The following is a 22,454-nucleotide window of genomic DNA, read 5'->3' as shown; positions in this document are numbered from 1 at the left end:
CATGAATAGAACCTTCTCCAAAGAAGACAGATGAATGTCTAATAAACATATGAAAAAATGTTCATCATCCCTATATATAGGATAAATGCAAATCAAAACCACCCTGAGATACCATCTAACCCCAGCGAGAATGGCCCACATCACAAAATGTCAAAACTGCAGATGCTGGCGTGGATGTGGAGAGAAGGAAACACTTTTACACTGCTGGTGAGACTGCAAACTAGTACAACCTTTCTGGAAGGAAGGATGGAGAAACCTCAAAGCACTCAAGCTAGACCTCCCATTTGATCCTGCAATCCCATTATTGGGCATCTACCCAGAAGGAAAAAAGGCCTTTAATCATAAGGACACTCGTACTAGACTGTTTATTACAGCTCAATTTGCAATCACCAAAATGTGGAAACAGCCTAAATGCCCACCAACCCAGGAATGGATTAACAAGCTGTGGTGTATGTATACCATGGAATACTATTCAGCCATTTAAAAAAATGGAGACTTTACATCCTTCGTATTAACCTGGATGGAAGTGGAAGACATTATTCTTAGTAAAGCATCACAAGAATGGAGAAGCATGAATCCTATGTACTCAATTTTGATATGAGGACAATTAATGACAATTAAGGTCATGGGGAGAGGAAGGAAAAGCAGAGAGAGGGAAGGAGGGAGGTGGGTGGGGCTTTGGTGTGTGCCACACCTTCTGGGGGCAAGACATGATTGCAAGAGGGACTTTACCTAACAAATGCAATCAGTGTAACCTGGCTTATTGTACCCTCAATGAATCCCCAACCAAAAAAAAAAAATGGGCATTAACTGTAATCCTAGCACTATGGGAGGCTGAGGTGGGTGGATTGCTTGAGCTCAAGAGTTCAAGACCAGCCTGAGAAAGAGCAAGACCCCATCTTCACTAAAAATGGAAAAACTGACCAGGTGTTTTTGTGGGTGCCTGTAGTCCTAGCTACTCGGGAGGCTGAGGCAAGAGGATTAATCAAGCCCAAGAGTTTGAGGTTTCTCTGAGCCGTGACACCATGGCACTCTACCCAGAGCAACAGAGTGAGACTGTCTCACAAAATAAAAACAAATAATAAAATGGACGTTAAAAATATTGTCTAACATGATTATTGTCCGGATCGTTTTATGTTAAACCTCTTACCCATACAAGGCACTCAAAACATTATACGTATTGTTGCTTCTCTCTTTTAACACAGTTCTAGGCATACAATAAGTAATAAGACATAGATTTGCTATGTAAACAAATGATCAAATGGAGAACATTGCCATTCAGGAATCTTTAACAATTGACAAGTCTATGTAAATATTTGAAAACACAGCAACAAGGTGGTTAAGACTTGGACTCAGTAGTCAGACTGCCTGTGTTTGAATCCTGGAGCCATCACTGACCATAGGTTCAACCCTTCCCTGTGTTAGTTTTCCATATGCAAATAGGATGATGTAGCATTCCTTACATGGATGTTGTAGGAACAATTAGACGAGGTTTATAAAGCCCTTAATATCATTCCTGGGACACTGTAAACATTCACTAAATATTGCTATTATCATTTATTTATAAAAATATAGATATCTACTGAACCTGAGTCAAAGCATTTTATAATAGACATACTCTTATTTGACAATGTGAATGTTACTTTTTTTGCATTATTATTATTATTGCTCAATATTTCATTGCAGCAATCATCTGATTTATTTTCTGAATGTATTTATCTTCGTTCGTTCTTTATAAGGTTTTTGTTTCTAGTCCTTATCTTAAACATTGTTATTGTTAAAAAAAGAGAGAGAGAGATATCACAAAGTTGTTTTTTTTTTAAATGTAAGGGTACATGTGAAACTTACTAAATGTAGAATATAAATGTCTTAACACAATAACTAAGAAAATGCCAGGAAGGCTATGTTAACCCGTGTGATGAAAATATGTCAAATAGTATATAAAACCAGTGTATGGTGCCCATGATTGCATTAATGTACACAGCTGTGATTTAATAATAAAAAAATAAAAATAAATGTTTTCCCTGATGATTCTGATTCTATGGGATCTTAAGATTTTCCAAAAGGCAAACAAAATAGTTATTTTGTAATTAATTTCCTACTGGTACTCATGTTTTCTTTCACTGTTTTATCTGTCTGTTTGTTTCTGTAGGACTTCATCATCACAGTAGCCTTTTCGTTCTTGTGGTTGGTGGGGTCATCAGCTTGGGCAAAAGGACTGTCTGATGTCAAAGTCGCAACAGATCCCAAGGAAGTATTGTTATTGATGTCAGCTTGCAAACAGCCATCCAACAAGTGCATGGCTGTCCACAGCCCTGTTATGTCCAGCTTAAACACTTCCGTGGTGAGTATGATTTCATCTACTCTGCCTCTCAAATCTGCTTGTCAGTCAAAAGAATAAGAAACAAAATCTCAGAAGTCATTTTGAAAATTTCTGCCTCCAAACTAGGCCAATCAATAAAGTGACAGTCCACTTCAGGTGCAAGATAACCATTGGGCATTCCAGCTTTTTTATTGTCAGAATCTGTTACCTTTAATGCTGCCAATTTGGAGTTCTTAATAAGATCCCAGTAGGTATTATTAGCAGCTGCTGCTTAGATGACAGTCCAGTTGAAACACTAAGCCAGAAGCAAATATAAAATCTGAACTTTAAGGCTGAAGCTTGCCAGAAGTTAAAAGGAATATTTGATGGTGTACAAACTCCTGAGAAGAAAACATTGTTCCAGCCACGTGTAGTTAGAGTTATATCCAAGGATTAGAGAAAAATACACAGACCTAGTGGGGTGCAAAAAGAAATACACGGTGCAAAAAAGTACTTATAATAGATATGGTAATTTTTAAATTTTCTCCATGCTCCCAGCTTCGCTGTTCGATAACTTCAGAAAGGCTGTATTATATTAGCTGAACAAAGTCAAATATTATCATCCAGCGAATGGCTTTTATGGGAGAAGAGAAAATCTGACAGTTAGCAGGGATGCTATATTTTTGGATTCGTAATTTATAAGTATAAGAACCTGTGTTATTCCAAAGAAAGAAGCTGTGTCTGAGAAAGACATAAGCTACAATGGGAGCAAAAAAAGCAGTAGTTTTCAAAGAATAGAAGGCTCAGCACTGTTTGCTAAAGGAACAACTTTTTTTAGCATAACCCTTTGCTTCAAGATTAACCTGTATTTCTACAGCTTTCTGAAATTCAATCTGGAAAGGTACTTACAAAGGGAAAAGGATTGCTTCGCTGATTTGACTATGAATCCTACCTTGGTGAGATAGTAACCATGGAAATAAACTGTGCATTAGGGTCTCACAGTCATTTTTTACTTATCACTGGCAACACCTATAGATGGATACAGTAATGTATGTAGTTATAATTCAGTAGTTTCTTTGATGAAAGTTATGGTAATGCTGATGTCAAAATTTAATAGGACAGGACGGTGCCTGTGGCTCAAAGGAGTAGGGCACCAGCCCCATATGCCGGAGGTGGCGGGTTCAAACACAGCCCCGGCCAAAAAAGAAAAAAATTTAAGAGGACAAAGACAAAACTGCTTGATGTGTTTGTTAGTTTAATAATTAATATACTAGGCTTGGTGCCTGTAGCTCAGCAGCTAGGGCGCCAGCCACGTACACTGGAGCTGATGGGTTCAAACCTAGCCCAGGCCTGTCACACAACAATGACAACTAAAACCAAAAAAAATCTGGGCATTGTGCCTGTAGTCCCAGCTACTTAGGAGGCTGAGGCAAGAGAATTGCTTAAGCCCAAGAGTTTGAGGTTTCTGTGAGCTGTGATGCCACAGCACTCTACCGAGGGTGACATATTAAAACTCTGTCTCAAAATAAATAAATAACATACTAATAAATGATGACATCCTAAAAAAAAAAAAAATGATGACATCCTGCATGGTGTTTTTAATTCTACTTCTGACGTCTCTGATAATTTTTTAAATTAGAAAATGACTTGTGAATTATGAAAAACAATGAAATCAATGCAATGTGTTTCCTAAAATCAAAAAGAAAAATGAATTGAAACCAAATAACATGATATGTGTGAAAGGACAGGCCCAGTGGTGTTAAAGTATTATTTGTTATCCATATCAGTTTAGAGTCTTCTAGTTCCTAGTGACTGGCTTGAAATTGAAACTGGCTAAAAAAACGATCCTCATATCCCTAAAGTCTGTTCTTTGCAACCCACTTCTGGTACTAATTTCTACATGCATTAGAATATTTGGGTGCAAGTAACAGAAACTGGCTCTAATTTCACCAGGAAAAACAATCTGTGCAAGGATATTAAGTAGCTCATAAATTTGAAAAGACCTATATAAACAGGCTCTATAAAGAGCAGAACCAGCCTTCTAGAGGTCCAATACCATAGAATGGTATCTTTGAGTTGCCATTAGTGGGAAGTTTTACTGAACCTTGCATTGCTCTGCTCAAGATGCAAAGCTCCAGCAACGAGCACAAGCCCTTTGACTGCAATGTGGCTTTGCAAAGAAAACCAGATTTCAGTTACCAAAAGCAAGGGAGAAGATATTAATCAGTCAAGACATGACATTCTTTATGACATATTTGTTTGATTGACTTCAAATCATATTGAATTAGCTTAGGCAAAAACTGAAAATAACTGGAAAAACACTAAAAAATATGTCTTCCCAGGGCAGAACCCGTGGCTGAGACCTGGAAGAGTGTCAAGCAACTGGACGGTTTTCATCCTCCATTCCTCACCTCTGTTTCTTTCTGCATCTCTCTTTCCACACATCTGTTACATTATTCCTTCTTTTTAGGTGGAAATTATCTCTTTTCTGTACACATACCAGAAGATAGCCACTCTATAGTTTCTAAGTTTGTATTTCTTTGTAAAGAAACAGCTTGCACTAAACTAAAATCATGCAGGTTCAATTCCAAATTTCTGGTAGAGAGATTTTCACGAGTCCACTTTAGGCCAGATGCTCACCTCAGCCTCATCAGTAAAGGATGGGGGTTTGGAGAATCATATAGTAGAAACGTAGCTCATAGAACCCCACCCTGCTGGGCAAATTAGATTTTGGAGAAGGAGCCAGATATACCACAATAGATGTCCTCAACAAGAAAATGGGTCAGGGAATAATAGTCATATTTTCTAGTTCGGTAACAAATTTACTTTCTTCAAAGCACTCTGGCTTCTAGAATTTCACAATAACACTAAAAAGCAGGTGAGATATCCAGATACTACAAATACAGGGAGCTGAGGTTCGGGAACTTGTGTAAAGTTTCTCAAGTGGTTACAGCAGTGCCAGAACTAGAACCAAACTCTCCTAATTCTATTGCCACTCAGAAGGGTAAAGGGCATAATTTTGGAGTTAGTCTGCCAGCCTTCAAGAATCTTACTTAGCTCCACTTTTGAATAATTGACTTCCCTTGGACAAATTAATTAAGTTCTCTAAACCTTAGTTCCATCGGGTACAAAATGGGGATAATTGTACAGTAAGTCATGAAACCATTGAAAGAATTCACTGAGATAATCCACAAAAAACACTTAGTGCCATGCCAGCTTTATGGCAAAAGCTTGGAAGTCTCATCTGACAGCTGCTACCAAAATGCATTCGTATAGTGGTGCAACCTAAAGAGGGGAGGGAGGAATAATGCTTTTTAGTTTCTCAATTTCTTTTAAAGGTTCACTGAATATAACTGTTTATTCATAATTTCTACTTCTTCTCCTCCTCCAATCTTGATGCAGCTTTTTAAATAATCTACATTTCATCTCCCCATCCTTTATCATGCTTTGTACAGTCTCTTTTAATCTTTCTCTTCTCTCCATATCTAATTTTGAATCAAAATCCTAATTTTGCAACTCTAATTTCAGTTGCAACAAAATGGCAGGAAAATATTCTGGGGCCCCAGGGGCCCCTAAAATGGTCCAAATGCCCAAGCAGGATGTCTGTGATACCTCTGAAATAAGGGAGTGAGGAATCAGTCCTCCTTAAATATGCCCATGGGAATGCCCTGTTTATGTTCCTACTTTTAAAATGCTTTCCCCTGATTTCTAGGTTCTTCTTCAGTGTCCCTTTCTGAAAGACAAAGTAGTCACAGGGAAAAGAGAGTCATCCAGAGACAGGAAACAAATAAAATTACATCTCTGGGCAGTTCCATTCCCTTCATATCAAGAAAAGATTCCTTGATAATTTTTTGACTCATATATTGACATATATTTACAAAGTTGGAATGTAATCAATATCTCCCTTTTCATGGAAAATATCCTAGTTAATGCATACATAATTTAAATGTCCTGTATGTAAATTAGAGTTTTATTAGTAATTATCCGATTTTGATCAAGCCACTATTATACTTCATTTACGTTTTGTATCTCCGTCAGCAAGTAACCTCCTAGAGCATGGCACAAAATAGATACCCAGTTAACATTAAAGGCAGGAAAGAGATTTCAATAAAAGAGAAAGAAGAAGGAAGAGAGAGAGGGAGGGAGGTCTGCATAGATGGGTCTTTAATTAGATCAGTTAGGTGGGCTAGTTACTTGGTTTTGGCTCTTGTCACCTCTCAAAAATATGCTCTCACTGTCAAAGCCTCCTTTCAATTTATGCTGCATGTGAGAGTTAATAAAATCCACTTAGCAGAAATATTTTAGAAAGTGATTCAGAGTATAGTTTGCCATTTACTAAGTATTTGCTAATGTGAGACTGGCACTAGCTACTTTAAAACATACATCCTCTTTAATCCTCCCAAACTATCCCTAAAGAGAGGAATTCTTGTCTTTGTTTCACACAAGAAAAACAAAAGGACGGCTGGGTGCAGTGACTCATACCTGTAATCCCAGCACTTTGGGCCAAGACAGGAGGAGTACTTGAGCCCAGAAGTTCAAGACCAGCCTGGGTAACATGACAACACTCCGTCTCCAAAAAAGTACATAAATAAATTAGCTTGGCATGATGGTGGTCACCTGTAGTCCCAGCTACTGTGGGGGGGGGGGCCTGAGGTGAGAGGACTGCTTGACCCCAGGAGTTAAGGCTGGAGTGAGCTATGATCACACCACTGCACTCTAGCCTGGGCCACAGCAGAGGCAGTGTGAGCCTGTCTCTCAAAAAAATAAAAAGGAAAGAAAAATATAAAGGAAAGGAAAAAGAGAAAGAAAGACAAAAAGACAGGAAAGAAGGAAGGAAGGGAGGGAGGGAGGAAGGGAGCGAGGCAAAACTAAAGTCCAGAGACTAAATGCCTGTCCCAGATTATACGGTAAGAAACTACCAGGCCCAGACCACTCTGATTCCAAAGCCCAAAGAGATTACTCCAAGACTGATATTCAGTTACTTTGCCCCTAAAATATTGAAATACTTTGTTGAATAGCCTTGCTTCAAGCCTGAAGGCCTTATGTCTTAATTATATCCATACCCCTTCCAACCACTACCACCCACCTGGCACTCTGGATCATTCCACTATCCAGAAACCAAGGGATAAATTTTGACCCAGCGAGAGATTTTCAACACCATATTCCAGCATTGTGGCTACTGCCAAAGTCCATTTTGATTGGTCAGTGTCCTGCTGGAGTGGTGACTAAGAACACTTTTATGTTACCACAGCTTTGCATTATACTACTGTAATCCCCCTCCAACAGGAGGCTGCCTGTGGTTGATCTCCAAGTCAACCAGCCAGCCTTGGAAAAGGCTGCAGAATAAGCCATGTGATGAGGACCTCTTTGGGCCCCTTACAACAGCAAATAGTTCTGTATTCATTAAACATTTAGGCCCTGGAGGAGCAACACTCAGTCCTCTGACTCACTAGTACCCGTCTAGAGAATAAGAGGACTTTCCATAGTAATGTCTCATATACAGTTCTTGAGAAAACATTTCATACTTCTCAGAAACCTGCACTTCCCTCGCAGTCTGGTTACAGAATTTGTTTCTGAACGTAGAGGCACAGAAAATGCAGCTATCCAAAGAGTCAGACTTGATGTAGGCTGTCATGCTTGTGCTTGTTCTTTATACAACCTGATACCATTGCTTTATTCATATTTTTTCTTTAAATTGACTTACTTTCTTTATATAATTATAACAAATGGAAAAAACAATATCTCTAGCCATAAAGAGAAAGTAGCCTTGCAAATTAATGCACTATTATTAAAATTAAAATCCTCAACCCTCTGTCACTGAAAACAATCTCACACACCATGGAGACTACCTCATGGTGTGTAAGATTAGGGAGATGATGATGACTATATAAGTGTTCAGGCTATGGAGTCACAGCATGGCTGGAATCTCAGACTGGTACTCCAGGCCATGTGATGTTGGATAGAATTTCCACATCTTTAATAGGGATGTAATCATAGCACCTTCTTCTTTGATTCTTAGACTAAGTGAATGATACACATAAAGTCAGTTACCCAGTGCCTGACATGTAGTGCCTTCAATAAAGATCTGATATTCTAAAGGAAATAGTGGTTCCAGATGAAAACTCGGAAGAGGAATCAATATTAAAATGAAAGTGATCTTCTGTTTTGTGAAGGATTTTTTCTGAAATTGAGATTTTTCTTGGGGTTTTTGTCTTGTCTTATCAATTCATTGCCTTTGATTCTCTTTCAGGTCTTTGGATTCTTGAACTTTATTCTCTGGGCTGGAAACATATGGTTTGTTTTCAAGGAGACCGGCTGGCATTCCTCAGGACAGAGATATCTTTCAGACCCGATGGAGAAGCATTCTAGCAGTTATAATCAAGGCGGTTACAACCAAGATAGCTATGGGTCCAGCAGTGGGTATAGCCAGCAGGCGAGTTTAGGGCCATCCTCAGATGAGTATGGCCAACCGTCCACTGGCCCCACTTCCTTTACAAATCAGATTTAACCGAGTAGCATTTGCATTCTTCTGGAGATAGCTTCACCACTTCCCAGTTTCAGTGGCAGAAGAATTTTTTAAGAGTTTCAATCAATTATTAATGCAGAGAGTATTGAATGTAAATCAGAGATCTGTAGCCCTCATTAAGGCAGAAAGGTCTAGGCTGTGTGATAAATGATACTTAGAGATGAGATGACATGAGGGAATATATTATTCATCATAGATAGTTAATTGGAGAGTACCTTGTTATATACACAGATACTTTTATGGTCGTTTTGTATGTGTGTTGAGATAGTAGAAACATTTTGTAGCTTAACGTCTCTAATATATAATATGCATAAAGAGTATTAAATAGCATTGAGTTTTCCTATGCATTTTGATGCAAAATACGTTACAATGATTGGTGTATCCCAACATGCATGTCTTATAGTTTTTTGGTTTTAGGCCCTATAGAACTGTGAGTCTCCATTTATTTCAGACAATTACACTGTATTTTTTTTTTACTTGACGAATCAGTGCTTATATTATTTAGTGCATGAATCAGGATTTCTCACATAATAAACATTGGAACTACAGCATTTGTGAAAATTCCAGTTTGCACCATGAATCTGTTCAATGGACGTGTAAAGAAATATATTCACTAATTTGTAGACTTTGCGAATTTGTCTATCTGGCTTTACTCAAGTTCTGAATGCACTGTAACCAAGATGTGAGTTTTTATTCCCTGTTAGTAGACATTCAGTGAAACATATGGTAACTGCCTCGATACTTATCCTATTTACTTAGCTAAATCTTCCCATTCTTGTAACCTTTCTATGGTGTTTTGTGGCTCTTATCTTGTGAACCATAAACAATATGGCCCAATAACTGTTTATGTTTATGGAGTGTTTTCTTAGCATAGTGGAGATGCAGATACAGGTACCACAGACAAGATGCTGCCGTGCTCACATATTAATGTGAAGGATATTCTTTCCTGAATATTTACCAGCTAAACTTTTGAATCCTATTTATTTGTAAAGCTAATATGTTCCTTGATCTAATTATTAAAAAATTTCAAGTCATAGCTAACCTTCCTAATTATTAATGATTTGAGTGTAACTTTTGAATTGAAAATGGCTCCCATGTGCCATCCTCTATCCCAAAGAAGTTTTTCATGAAATATCCCCCAGAATGTATTCATTATCAAGAAATGTTGATCTTTACTTCTGTGTTTTCATTCAATTTAAATACCATGGCCCAACAGAGAAGAAAAGCCAAGCATCTGTATCTCCAGATAAAAGTTGTTACTAATGTATAAACTCTTGGTGTGACTGGTGATGTTGGAAGCATTTTAGCACAAAACAGCCTTGTGTCTTAGATGATATCTGTAACCAATTTCTGGATCTTGTTGGATAAATCTGTATTGTGATATCTGTTTGACCTTAATAAAGTTATTGCATACAATACTGGCTGGATAATTACAAGTGTAGGACCAAGATGGTTTCAGCAATGAAAGGACAAAGGTTAGATACAGTGTTTTCCAATTTCTCTCTCTGTCTTTGTGTTATGAGCCCGATGTGCTTCATTCACCCATTCCACCACTCTCAGATTTCATATGCATCCATCACTGTGCCAGCCACTGGGGATATGATAGTGAGCAAAAGCAGAAACAGGCCCTACACTGAGAAGCTTACATTCTACTAGGGGAGACAGGTGTTAAAATAATCCTACCCCAATCGTGCCGTGCACAAGAGAAGGAGGCACAGATCTCACAAAAATATCTATCAGAAAGATCTAAGCTAGTTAGGGACAAGTCAGGGAACTTCAGACCTGAAAACTTCAGGACTTGGCAAGGACAGGGTGAGAAGAAAACATGTTGCCAGCAGGAGGCCAGCCCAGCTAAGCTCCCTGATGGTACGTGGGGTTGAGATCCGTGAGCAAGGCAGGCTTTGTGGGAACTATGGCTGTTGGTGGGGGCCTGAGGGAAACTGCCGGGAGGCCTCATCAGGAATTTATCCTAAAGAAGCCAGGGAAAAGCATTGAAGGGTTTTTAATCAGGGGAGGGACATGATGAGATTAGCATTTTGAAAGGCTCTCTATGGCTGCAGGGTAGAGAGTGGATTATCAGAGGACGAAACAACATTTTAAGGATGAGGAAATAAACCTTAATTCGTAACATCCACTAGGCAGTGAGCTGGGAACAGAGGGAAAGTGACCTGACTTCTTCCACTCTGCCTCCCCCTTTTCTCCGGGGTGGTGGCTGGATTTGACTGCTTCCTTCAGCCCTGCCCAGGAGGAGAATGGCCTCAGCTTCATAAACTGCCATGAAGTCCCCAAAGCAGAGAAATCCTCATAATCACTGGTGATTTTTACCTGCCTTAGCAGTTCCAAAGTACACTTGGGACCCTGTTAAATGGAAAACACTACATGCCCCACTTGAGAGACAGGCTTCCACAGTGGACTGCAGATTTGCAAGAAAGAACTGCTGTAATCCAGTGGGGGCTTTTGCTAAATTGATTTATTCCTTCAAGTTTCAAGAAAAGAGTAGTATATCTGGCATTTAAAAGCCTTGAGTCCTAATATCTATCAGGCAATGGGACTGGGAGAAGGGAACTAGCATGAGTCCTCTCACTGCCATCCCCTCCCCAATCTCTGGTGACAGTGTTCTCCAGGAAGGATAAAGGGGAGTCCTGGAGGGTGTATGCATGAAGAAGTTCACTGTCAACATGAGCCAGAAAATGAGAGGCTGACCAAGGGACAGCAACAGAGGGGATCAAAATCACCTACTATGGTAATTGATGAATGCTCTATTGTGCCCTAATCTGGAAAATGGGGTTGCAGATAATCCTATCTCACAGGATGATGACAAGAGGTAACCTGGCCTAGCTGTATGTAGAAAAGTTTACTGAACTGTACAGCACTCGGTATAGCCAGTTGGCTGTTGAATGTTGAGGTATAAATCTACTCCACATTTAAATAAGCCCGAGTTTTTACAAGCCAAATTTCTAATTGCACTGAGGTGAGCAGAATACAGTGCTTGATGTCTTAGGAGTGTCCACTGAAGACTGGAAGATTCAAATAGTAGCTAAGTAAACCAAATATATAAGAATAAATTTTTGTTAATGCTATTAAAAAAGACACAGGGGTAAAGGGTGGGGAGGAGTCAATAAGGTGGTTAGTGAAAGTCTCCCCCAAGAGGTGACATGTAAGCCAAGATATGAAGAACAGTCCTAATGAGACCATTTCAGGCAGGGGGGAAAGTGCATCCAACAATCTAAGTGAGACCACCCAGTGCCTTTGAAGGACTGATAAGAAAAAAGCTAGCGGGGCCGGACACGTAAAGGGAGGGTCAGGATTTGTGACTGCAGAATTGGGAGACCCAAATTAGGAGAGGCTCAAAATTCTAAGGGAGGTGGGAAGCCACAGGGCAAACACACAGGGCAATGATGTGATTCTTTATTCACTTTGATATGATCCCTCTATCAGATTCCTGGTTTGATACTGTACTACAGTTAGACAAAATGTCACCACTGGGGAAGGCTGGGGGAAGAACGCATGGGGCCATATGTATTTTATTTTTGCAACTTCCTGTAAATGGGATTGATGATAATGGATTGACTAACTCATCTGTTCATTCAACAGCTATTTACTGACAACTGCCAAGCTCTGTTCTAGGTGCTGGGGATAGAGATCTGAGGAAGATAGACACGACCCTGGTGGCTCGTGGAGTTTACCACCAGTGTTGGACAAACAGAACAAGGCAAGTGTTAAAAAAAAGAAACACAATATTGAGGAAGTAAAACAGAATGGCATGAAGGTGAGCAAAAGGGCCGGAGGAGGTGGTGTATAAGAGGTGGTGCCAGAAGCCGTGGAAGGAGAGGACAGCAGCCGGATTTAGGATGGGGGCCCTAATAGCGTTCAGCAACAGCTCAGGCTGGTTCTCCGGTCGTAAATATTGGTTTGGGGAAAGCTTAAATAGTGACAGAAGAATGATAGTCTTCACTTATAGACAGCACTTACTTTGTGCTGGTCAAAGTTCATACCATTTATGATTTCATTTGATCCTTTCATCAGCCCTGCAAAAAGCTAGGCACCATTGTCCTAAATTGATTTTCCCCAGAAGCCGACTTCTCTGAGACAAGAATTCAAGTATAAGTAGGCGGTTGGGGAAGTGAACCAAGGAAAGGAAAGAAGGAAGCCAATAAATCTTGCATAATGGACAAGTTTACAGCTGTGAGGAACTAGGCTCCGTCCCGTGGGAGAACATAAAGCGCCGAGCGGAGCACCGCCCACAGCAGGCACAGCGGGGGAGACCTGCCCTGTCTACCCACCCACTCTTGTTGGAGAATTAGGGCCGCTGGGGAGCATGATTATTCCCTGGCACTTGCAGCCCACCCTGGACGTGAGCTGTAGCAGGTGGAGAAAGCACCAGGCAGTGACACAGGTGCTGGCAGTTGGAGCTTATTAGGGAAATGTCCTCGCTAGTAGTGCTGGGCTCTTAGAGGACAGGTGGGCCACCAGCCTTGTCCACCACACTGAGGTTCACAATGTTAAACAGCTTCCCCAAAATTCTCTTTTAGTCCTAAGATTTTTTTTTCGTTAACTCCCTAGTGCACCCAGCATATAAATATAAATTCAGCCCAATATGCCATGTGATTTTATCTGGAGGTACAAAGATAACAATTTTAATAAAAAATAAAAAGTAATATCTAACGTGTATTAAGTGCTTACAGTGTGCCAGCCACTGAACTAAGCAGCTTGCTTTTAACCATAACAGCACCAGGCAATAGATTTTAGAATTACTCCTATGGAAAAATTTAGAAAACTGCAGCTCAGAGAAGTTAGATGGCAAAATCCTGTGAGCACATTCCCTAATAAAAATGGCTTTTAATTGCTGCTATCTATGCATATCTACTCTGCTCAGAGAAGTATGTTACACAGTTTATATCAGTTTTCCTATTTGATGCTCATAAATGCTGTATACTCATTGAGCAAATAGGAAAACTGAAGTTCATAAAGATTAAGTAATCTGAGCTAGACATGGGCAGAACCCACTAGACACAGACATCCAGGTCTCTCTGAGTCCAAAACTTCTTGCTCTAAACCACCTTGCTGGCCCACACGGTGCTACACAGTGGTTCTGCTGTGTTTTAAGCCAGATCTCCTTTGCCAATCCAAAGGCAATCAATACAGACCCAGACCATCAAGAGCTTCATTTACTCTTCCTTAGTAATACCGAGTCCCTAACAATTGGAAGGAAATTTTTTGTCAGAATCATTTGTCAACATGAATGGAGTCAGACCCAATTCACTGAATAAGTTAATTAAGTTATTAAGATGGCTGAAAGTTGATTTGAATAAATCCAACATGCCTGGCTTGAAGTCTAAGGAGATTTTGCTGGGTTAAATTTAGGACTTGGCTGAAAGGTCTTCAGGACCTGCTGGCAGCCAACATTTCTATGAACGGCTCCAGCTCCTCCAGTCCCACCCGGAAATTCAGTGAATAATATACACTGGATATAAAAAGGCTGAGATGAGAACAGAGTGAACTTTAGCTATTTTAAGTCTAATTGAATATTTACTTTAAATAGGCAGGCTCCCACTATCTGTGCCCTGGTGTATTGAACAAAACACTTGAAGGTGGTGGTATGAAGTCCAATAAGTTTCCTGGTGGCTGGTGAAGAGTGTGCCTTCGAGCCTGTCATTTTATACCTATATTGATTGCTTGACCACTTGTAGCTTAAGAGGGTCTAATTGGCTTGTGCTGTGAACTAGACTCACTGGCTCATAGGAACTGACAGTCATCTCTCGACTTACTAGAAACAGTCTTGTGCGACAAGTTACCTGCTCTCATGTCAATGTGGTAAACACAAGAAAAGCAAAATACAAACTGAGCAGTTATTTTTAATTTTAAATGTTTTGCCTCCTTTCCTATGATTCAGAAATTTCTCCCAAATATTTTCTCCCTCGGTCTCTTTAGAGAGTTAAGTCTATTCTGATTGCTCTCCACTATCCCATGAATTCTAGAATTTGATAGAATCGAGACATTGTCCTGGTGCATTACGACTGTCCTTTTACAAATCCTTTGCTAATCTCTCTCTCTTACAGCTCCCAGATTTCTATTAAATTTCATAGTTAATAATTTCTTAGTTAATAATGATGTATATGTCCACAGAACTTAGCAGTGTGTGCCACATGCGCCCCCTCCCCCAGGAGCACATTTATCAACACAGACAACTGCCTCCAATGAGACCTGAGGTTCATTTGTCTTGGGAGCTGAGAGCTAGATTGCATCTTTAGGCCTTGGTAGCATTAGCTTTATAATATAAAACAATCATGTAAATTCTTTGAAGCCGGGTTTAATCATCACATAATCATCAGCTTGGAGTCAGACAGACCTAGATTCAAATATTAGAACCAGGCTGTGCGATCCTAGGAAAGTGCCTCAACATCTCTGAGCCTCAGACTCCTCATACATGTAATGGGCTGACATCAAGGGGTTGGCAGGGCTTTGTTCCTTTCTGGAGCTTCTGGAGGACACTCTGTTTCCTTGTCATTTCCAGCCTTTCTGCTTATGTTCATTGGTTTGTGGTCCTCTTTCTCCATCTTCAAAGCCACCAACAGCAGTGGTCTTACACACAATCACCCTGGCCTCCTCTTCTACCTCCTTCTTCCACTTTTAAGGAGTTTCATGATTACATTGGGAGCCCACCTGGATAAGCCAGGCTACTCTCCCTCTTTTAAAGTTGCCTTATTAGCAATCTCAACTCCATCTGTGATCCTAATTCTCTCTTGCTGTGTAAAATAACATATTCCCAAGCTTGGGGGTTAGATCGTGGATACCCACTGGGTGGAGGGCATTATTCTGCCTACCACTAAAGGATAAAATGATATAATGTGAGTAAATTTCTTAGCAGATTTGCATAATGTGCTCAGTAGCTGATAATGATGATTAAAATTTACACAGTAGCTGATAATGATGATTAAAATTTATACTTTTTCCAATCAATGGCATTAACTGCTTTTAGAAAATGACTCAGCCCATGGCACCAATGTGTGGCAGCTGATAACTTTGCAATGATCAAACATGGAGATGACTTTGAGAATGCTCCCAATCAGGACCCAATGTTTACCCAATTCCCTGCTAAGTGCTCTAGCAAATGAAAATGTGTTGTTTACAGATGGGCTCCTTGAAGTATCATACATTTACTCAGTCCAACACATGACTGGAGAAACAGCAAAACAAACAGGATATAATTCTTGCCTCAACATTTTCATAGTCCAATGGGAGACATTCTGTATAGACCTGAAATTACATTATGTATTCGTTTGTTTACTTGTCCTTTTTATCTCTCCCATTCGAATATAAATTCCACAAAGGGCTGGAACTTTACTGGATTGTGCACACCTGTATCCCCAGAACCTGGAACAATGCCTGAAATATATATTAGGTACTCAAATGTTTGTTGAATAAATGCAGTGTTATAAAAGCTATGATAGGTTATGCATAAAAAATGCAAATTATTGTAACATAGGGGATATAACATATTGACCAGCCAAAAAGGAAAGAGAGTCTTGACTCCTTCGGAAAGCTTCCAGCTGTTTACAAATAGCTTACTGAGTGCCCACACAGAAAGGGCTTCCTTCACTGTGGAGCCTGCAAGCCTTGCCCCTGACTGGCTCATTTCCAGCATATTTTTTCTTGTTACCTTATTGGCAAACCACCCTGTCCCCAGGTCATAATCCAGGCATCCCCTGTTGTCCACACCTGTGCATCACAGTAAGGATCATCCGCTGTATCCGCCCACCCTTCGGTTCCCCTCCGCTCCTCAGTAAGTAATAAATAAGCTGTTTTCAGACAACACTATGGAGGGTATAAAAAAGAGTGATGTAATAGAGAATGCCTGGAGGGGAAAGAATTTACACAAGCTACAAATGGTCACACAGAGCTCAGCCAAAGTGCCAGAGTCATCTCTTAATAGGACAGGCACTCTTAACAATAATTATGTTAAGACTCAACATAAGTGACTGAGGCAAAGATCTCTATTGACAGAAGTTTATTAAGCTATCGAAGACATGCTGGGAGAGGGGGAGCAAAAACCACAGAAAAATCTGAGACTATTTTTCCAAAGGAGAACTTGGGAACTTCAGTATTTAAAGGGAAGGCTTACAGAAAAACAAGGAAAGTGGTAAGGTAAATGGTTACATTTTTGTGAGGCCCAAGAAATTACATTTTCTATAAGATAAGATAAATTTAGAAGAGAAAAAGGGAGAGAAGAAAACATCCATTATGTAGATGTCCCTGGGTAAGTGTAAGAATGTTTGATCTTGTTTCTGTTCTGCACCAGGGAAGATAAACCTGGAGTCAGTATTTATTAGTGTGGAATCAAACAGATTTTACTGTTAGGAGCTAGACTTAGCCTGCACACCTAACATTATAATTTACATGTCCTTGTTTATAAAAAGCCAGCAAATAACTTGGGGGTGGGGTGGCGGCAGCCCTTTGCAGGTGTCGGAGACCTGTTGCATGACTCAGCCTCCAGGCTCAACCTTCTCTTTTGCATAAGGAGTTGGAGGATCGGGTCCTGATATTTTTATTTTTATTTTTATTTATAATTAAAATTCAACTATAACATAATAATTACAAAAAATATATTCTAACTGTGCCCCAGTATACACAAAGAACTCAATTCAAAGTTTTACAAAACAAGTTTTATCTTCTCCATATGGGATACACTGTTAACTACTTTCTTCGTTTCTGCTCCTGTTGGGGGTCAGGAGTCCTAATTCCCTGAACCTAGTTGACCTGGCTTGATTATTCAGCTGAGCTAGAAAGTTCAACTGAGACATGGTGGTAATGGAAAACAAAATTGAGTGGAAACTGAAAATAAAACCGAAGTGGCACAAGTCCCCTCCTGGAGGAGAAAAGGTGAGAGAGAAGGAGACCAGAGGCCTACAGGGGTATTAAATAACTCCATTTGAAATTGGCTGCAAGCCTTTCATCTGCCTCTCTGTACCTCCAAGCTGTATTGCCTTTTTCTATTGGTCATTGATTGTCTCTTTCTGTTATTGGTAACCTAGGTTACTTCATACCCACATTCTTATTGGCCCTATAGACTTCCTGTTTCAGCAGGCCAGATTTTTCTCCCACTCCCAATCCTTCAAGGGCCCCTTTCTTAATTTCCCTCTCAGTTCCATTCCATTGTATTTTATTTTTATTTCAATTTCATTATTTTTATTTGTCTCCACACCCTTGATTGCTTCACATGCATGAAAGGTCACCAGTGATTTGCTCCATTAAGGTCCCAGTTCTCCATGACACACAGAGTTGCAGCACCAGATCAGGGGTGCTGTTTAGTGCATAAGAGCAAGGCTTAGAAGTTAGAAGAATGTTTTTACCCTGGTTCCACCAGTTCCCTCTGCCATCACTCTTGTTTTCCTAAAATGCATCGTTGGACCCATCAGAGTCTTCATTTGTTAGGAAACAAAGAATAAGTGGAGAGTGTGTTTCATTGTAATAACCTCAAAGAAGATTTCTGAGTTCCAGAAAGGATGAAGGCAGGCTAGGTATATTCTAGCAAAGAGTTAACGAACTCACTACAAAAAAAATCTTCCAATTTGGAGTTGTTTGTGGAGAATAGAGAATCCCGAAAGCCTCTTACATCAGAAGAGGGAGACAAGGCTGTCACGGGAGCCACTGAAGCCTGGCAAACAAACCCTCCTCTGAGATATGAGCAATGGCTGCCCTCCCTCCAACCCAGGACTTACTGGAGACTCAGGGGCCTCATTAGCACCCGAAGCACAGCCAGCCCCAGACAAATGAGGGGAGCTCAGCAGGTGCACTTTTGTGGGGCTTCATCCTCCTTCGCAAGACAGTTACTTATCTCAGCCACTCAGAGACCTTTCTTTATTTTCTCCTCATTTCTTATAGAAAGCAATAACACCCTGAGAAGTCTCCCACTTCTGACCCTCCTGGACCATACCCAGAATTCAGAATTGTTCTCATTTTCTTGTAGATTCCTCCAGAGATGATCCATGAAGATGCACGTACATATGTGATGCATGAGTTTTTCACCGAGGGCAACATCATATCCCACAAAATGGTACAAATTAGTTCAGGGGGAGGAGGGTAGAAAAATCTAAACATGTAAACTCCACATCTATGATACTAAAGTTTTCTTGGGAAGCCATTAGGAAAACAAAACTGTCTAAAAAGATTCCTGAGGGGATATGTTATTGCAAAATATGTCGAGAAGCACTGGTATAATCCCACTTTTTCATATACATAAAGGATAGCTCCCTGGCCTGGTAAACACTGTCCTAGGAGGCAGGCTGCAGGTAGGGTAAGAACTTGGTGATGGGTTTTAGAACCTGGTTTGAATTCTGGCTCCATCACTTAGTAGTTGTGGGAAATTGACCAAGTTCCTTAATGTGCTTTAGTTCTCTCAGCTATAAAATGGGGGGTAGGGAGGAGTAATAAAAGTAACTACCTCACAGTGAATAGTGAGTGAATACATATAAAATGCTCAGATTATTAGCACATGGCATGTAGTAGACACTCTATAGCTGCTGTGACATCACGATTGTCTTAAAGATGTTCCTTTTAAAGCATGCATAGTATTCTCTTGTGTGGACACACCATAACTTATTTAGACCAGGAATCAGCATGTTATGGCCCACGAGTCAAATCCAGCCAATCACTTATTTTTGTAAATCAAGTTTTCTTGAAACAAGTCTGGCCATTTATTTGCGTATTATCAAGGGCTGGTTTTGCGCTACAGTGGCAGGGACTGTGTGGCCCACAAAAGCCTAAAGTATTTACAACGTGGCCTTCACAGAAAAAGTTTGCTGACTCCTGCTTTAGTCAATCTTCTGTTAAAGGGACTAGACTATTAGTTTAATCTTCCACTACAACAAATATCACAGCAGTGAATATTCTTAAACCTGCATCTCTAAGCATGTTAACAAATATATCCAAAAGATAAATTTCAAGGAATGGCTTTCTTGTGTCAAAAGACAAATGTAGGTCAGGCATGGTGTCTCGTGCCTGTAATCCCAGCACTTGGGAGGCTGAGGTGGGTGGATTGCCTGAGCTCACAGGTTTGAGACCAGCCTGAGCTAGAACCAAGACCCTGCCTCTAAAAAATAGCCAGGCATGGGGCGGGCACCTGTAGTCCCAGCTACCTGGGAGGCTGAGGCAAGAGAATCGCTTGAGTCCAAGAGTTTGAGGTTGCTGTGAGCTATGACACCATGGTACTCTACTACCAAGGGCGACATAGTGAGACTCTGTCTCAAAAAAAAAAACAAATGTATTCTTAATGGTGATACAAAATTCATAATTCTTTCTGTTAAGGACTGAATCCTATTTCCCTAAGATTCATATGTTGAAGCCTTAACCCACAATGTGACTGTATCTGGAGATAGGGCCTTTGAAGGAGGTAATTAAGATTAAATGAAGATGTAAGAGTGAGACCCTAATCTAATAGGTCTGATGCCCTTATAAGATGAGGAAGAGACATCAGAGATCTCTCTCTCTCCCTTCCCTGAGCACAGAGAAAGGCCGTATGAGAACACAGTGAGAGGGAAGTCCTCTCTGCAAGCCAGGGAGAGAGCCCTCACAAAGAAACAAGTTTTTCACACCTTGATATTGGACTTCTAGCCTCCAGAAGATTTCTGTTGTTCAAGCGATTCAGGCTATGATATTCTGTTATGGCGGCCCAAACATACTAACATACCCTCCTTAGACATTTTACCACTCCTGCTTACCAGTGTACAGAAGTGCCACTTTACCCTGTCCCTCACTGAATTATCTTTTTTTCTTTTTACTAGTCTGACAGGTGGAAAACATATTACAGACTTGTTGTTTAAATGCATCTGTCCTATGAAATTGAGTATGATTTTATATGTTTAATGAATACTTGTATTTAAAAGTAAACAAATCTAGATAGATAATGTGCTAAGAACTTTATCCTGCAACAAATCATGTAAGTTGAGTACCACTATCCCTATTTTACATTTTACAGATGAGGAAACTAGGCATGGAGAAGTTAAGTGAACTTGACAAATATCAGAAGTTAAGAAAAATGACCTTGGAGGCAGAGCAAGATGGCAGCCGAGTAACAGCTTCCTTGCATCTGGGCACTGTGAGTCTGGGGAGATAGGACTCCAGGCATCTCTGGCTGGTGGGATCTGCCTATCATCACCCATGTGAGGATACAGGGAGTCAGTGAGAGACTTCTGGACCCAAAGAGGAGGACTAAAACAGTGGAAAAATGGCAAGTGGTCGCGTGTGTTCAATCCATCTAAACCCGCCTGCAACTTCCACAGGCATGACAACTTAAAAAGCAAGAGGAAGTGAAAGGAAATAGATAAAAGAAATCACTTATGAGGAAGAATCAGCAGAAAACTCCAGGCAACGTGAAGAACCAGTCCAGAACAACCCTGCCAAGGGACCATGAGGTAGCTACTGCAAAGGATTCCACCTATAAAGAAATGTTAGGAGGGACAGAAAGGGAATTTAGAATACACATGTTGAAAACAATGAAAGAAATGATGGAAACAATGAAGGAAACTGCTAATAAAGTGGAAAATAACCAAAAGGAAATCCAAAAACAGAATCAAATAAGAGATGAACGATATGAAGAATATAAAAAGGATATAGCAGAGCTGAAGGAAATGAAACAGTCAATCAGGGAACTTAAAGATGCAATGGAAAGTATCGGCAACAGGTTAGACCATGCAGAAGAAAGAATTTCAGAGGTAGAAGACAAAGTTCTTGAGATAACTCAGATAGTAAAAGAGGCAGAAAAGAAGAGAGAGAAAGCAGAACGTTCACTGTCAGAATTATGGGACTTTATGAAGCGTTCCAACATATGAGTTATAGGAATTCCAGAAGGGGAAGAAGAATGCCCCAGAGGAATGGAAGCCATACTAGAGAATATTATAAAAGAAAATTTCCCAAATATCACCAAAGATTCTGACACACTGCTTTCAGAGGGCTATCGGATCCCAGGTTGCCTCAACTCTAACCTAGCTTCTCCAAGACACATTGTGATGAACCTGTCCAAAGTCAAAACAAAAGAAAAGATTCTGCAAACTGCCAGGAGTAAGCGCCAGTTGACCTACAGGGGCAAATCCATCAGAGTGACCGCAGACTTCTCTAATGAAACTTTCCAAGCAAGAAGACAATGGTCATCTACCTTTAATCTACTTAAACAGAACAATTTCCAGCCCAGAATTCTGTACCCTGCTACGCTAAGCTTCAAAATTGACGGAGAAATCAAATCATTTACGGATATATAAACATTGAGGAAATTCGCCACAACAAGACCAGCTCTACAGGAAATACTTCAACCTGTTCTGCACACTGACCACCACAATGGATCAGCAGCAAAGTAAGAACTCAGAAATTAAAGGACAGAACCTAACCTCCACACTGATGCAAAAGATAAAACTAAGCAATGGACTCTCACAAAATAAGACGAATAGAATACTACCACACTTATCAATTAGCTCAATAAATGTTAATGTCTTGAATTCCTCACTGAAGAGACATAGATTGCTAACTGGATTACAAAACACAAGCCATCCATTTGCTGTCTACAAGAAACACACCTGGATTCAAAAGACAAATTAAAGCTCCGAGTCAAGGGTTAGCAGACAATTTTTCAGGCAA

General features: G+C 40.2%; 1 protein-coding gene across 2 annotated transcripts in view; it reads left to right on the top strand.

Annotated features, from left to right (window-relative positions):
* Positions 1-10,244, top strand: part of SYNPR (synaptoporin) — a 352,066-nt gene extending 341,822 nt beyond the window's left edge. For both annotated transcript variants that reach the window (XM_053599734.1, XM_053599735.1), the window contains 2 exons: positions 2,153-2,344; positions 8,553-10,244. In XM_053599734.1, the coding sequence (XP_053455709.1) occupies positions 2,153-2,344; positions 8,553-8,810 (450 nt within the window). In that variant the 3' untranslated portion in view covers positions 8,811-10,244. The remainder of the gene's footprint in view (positions 1-2,152; positions 2,345-8,552) is intronic.
* The last annotated feature ends 12,210 nt before the right edge of the window (positions 10,245-22,454 follow it).

This window comes from Nycticebus coucang, chromosome 8 (genome assembly GCF_027406575.1).
Source record: "Nycticebus coucang isolate mNycCou1 chromosome 8, mNycCou1.pri, whole genome shotgun sequence".
Classification (NCBI taxonomy): Eukaryota; Metazoa; Chordata; class Mammalia; order Primates; family Lorisidae; genus Nycticebus; species Nycticebus coucang.
Note: the sequence above shows the minus strand (reverse complement) of the source record. Positions and strands in the feature narration are given on the sequence as shown.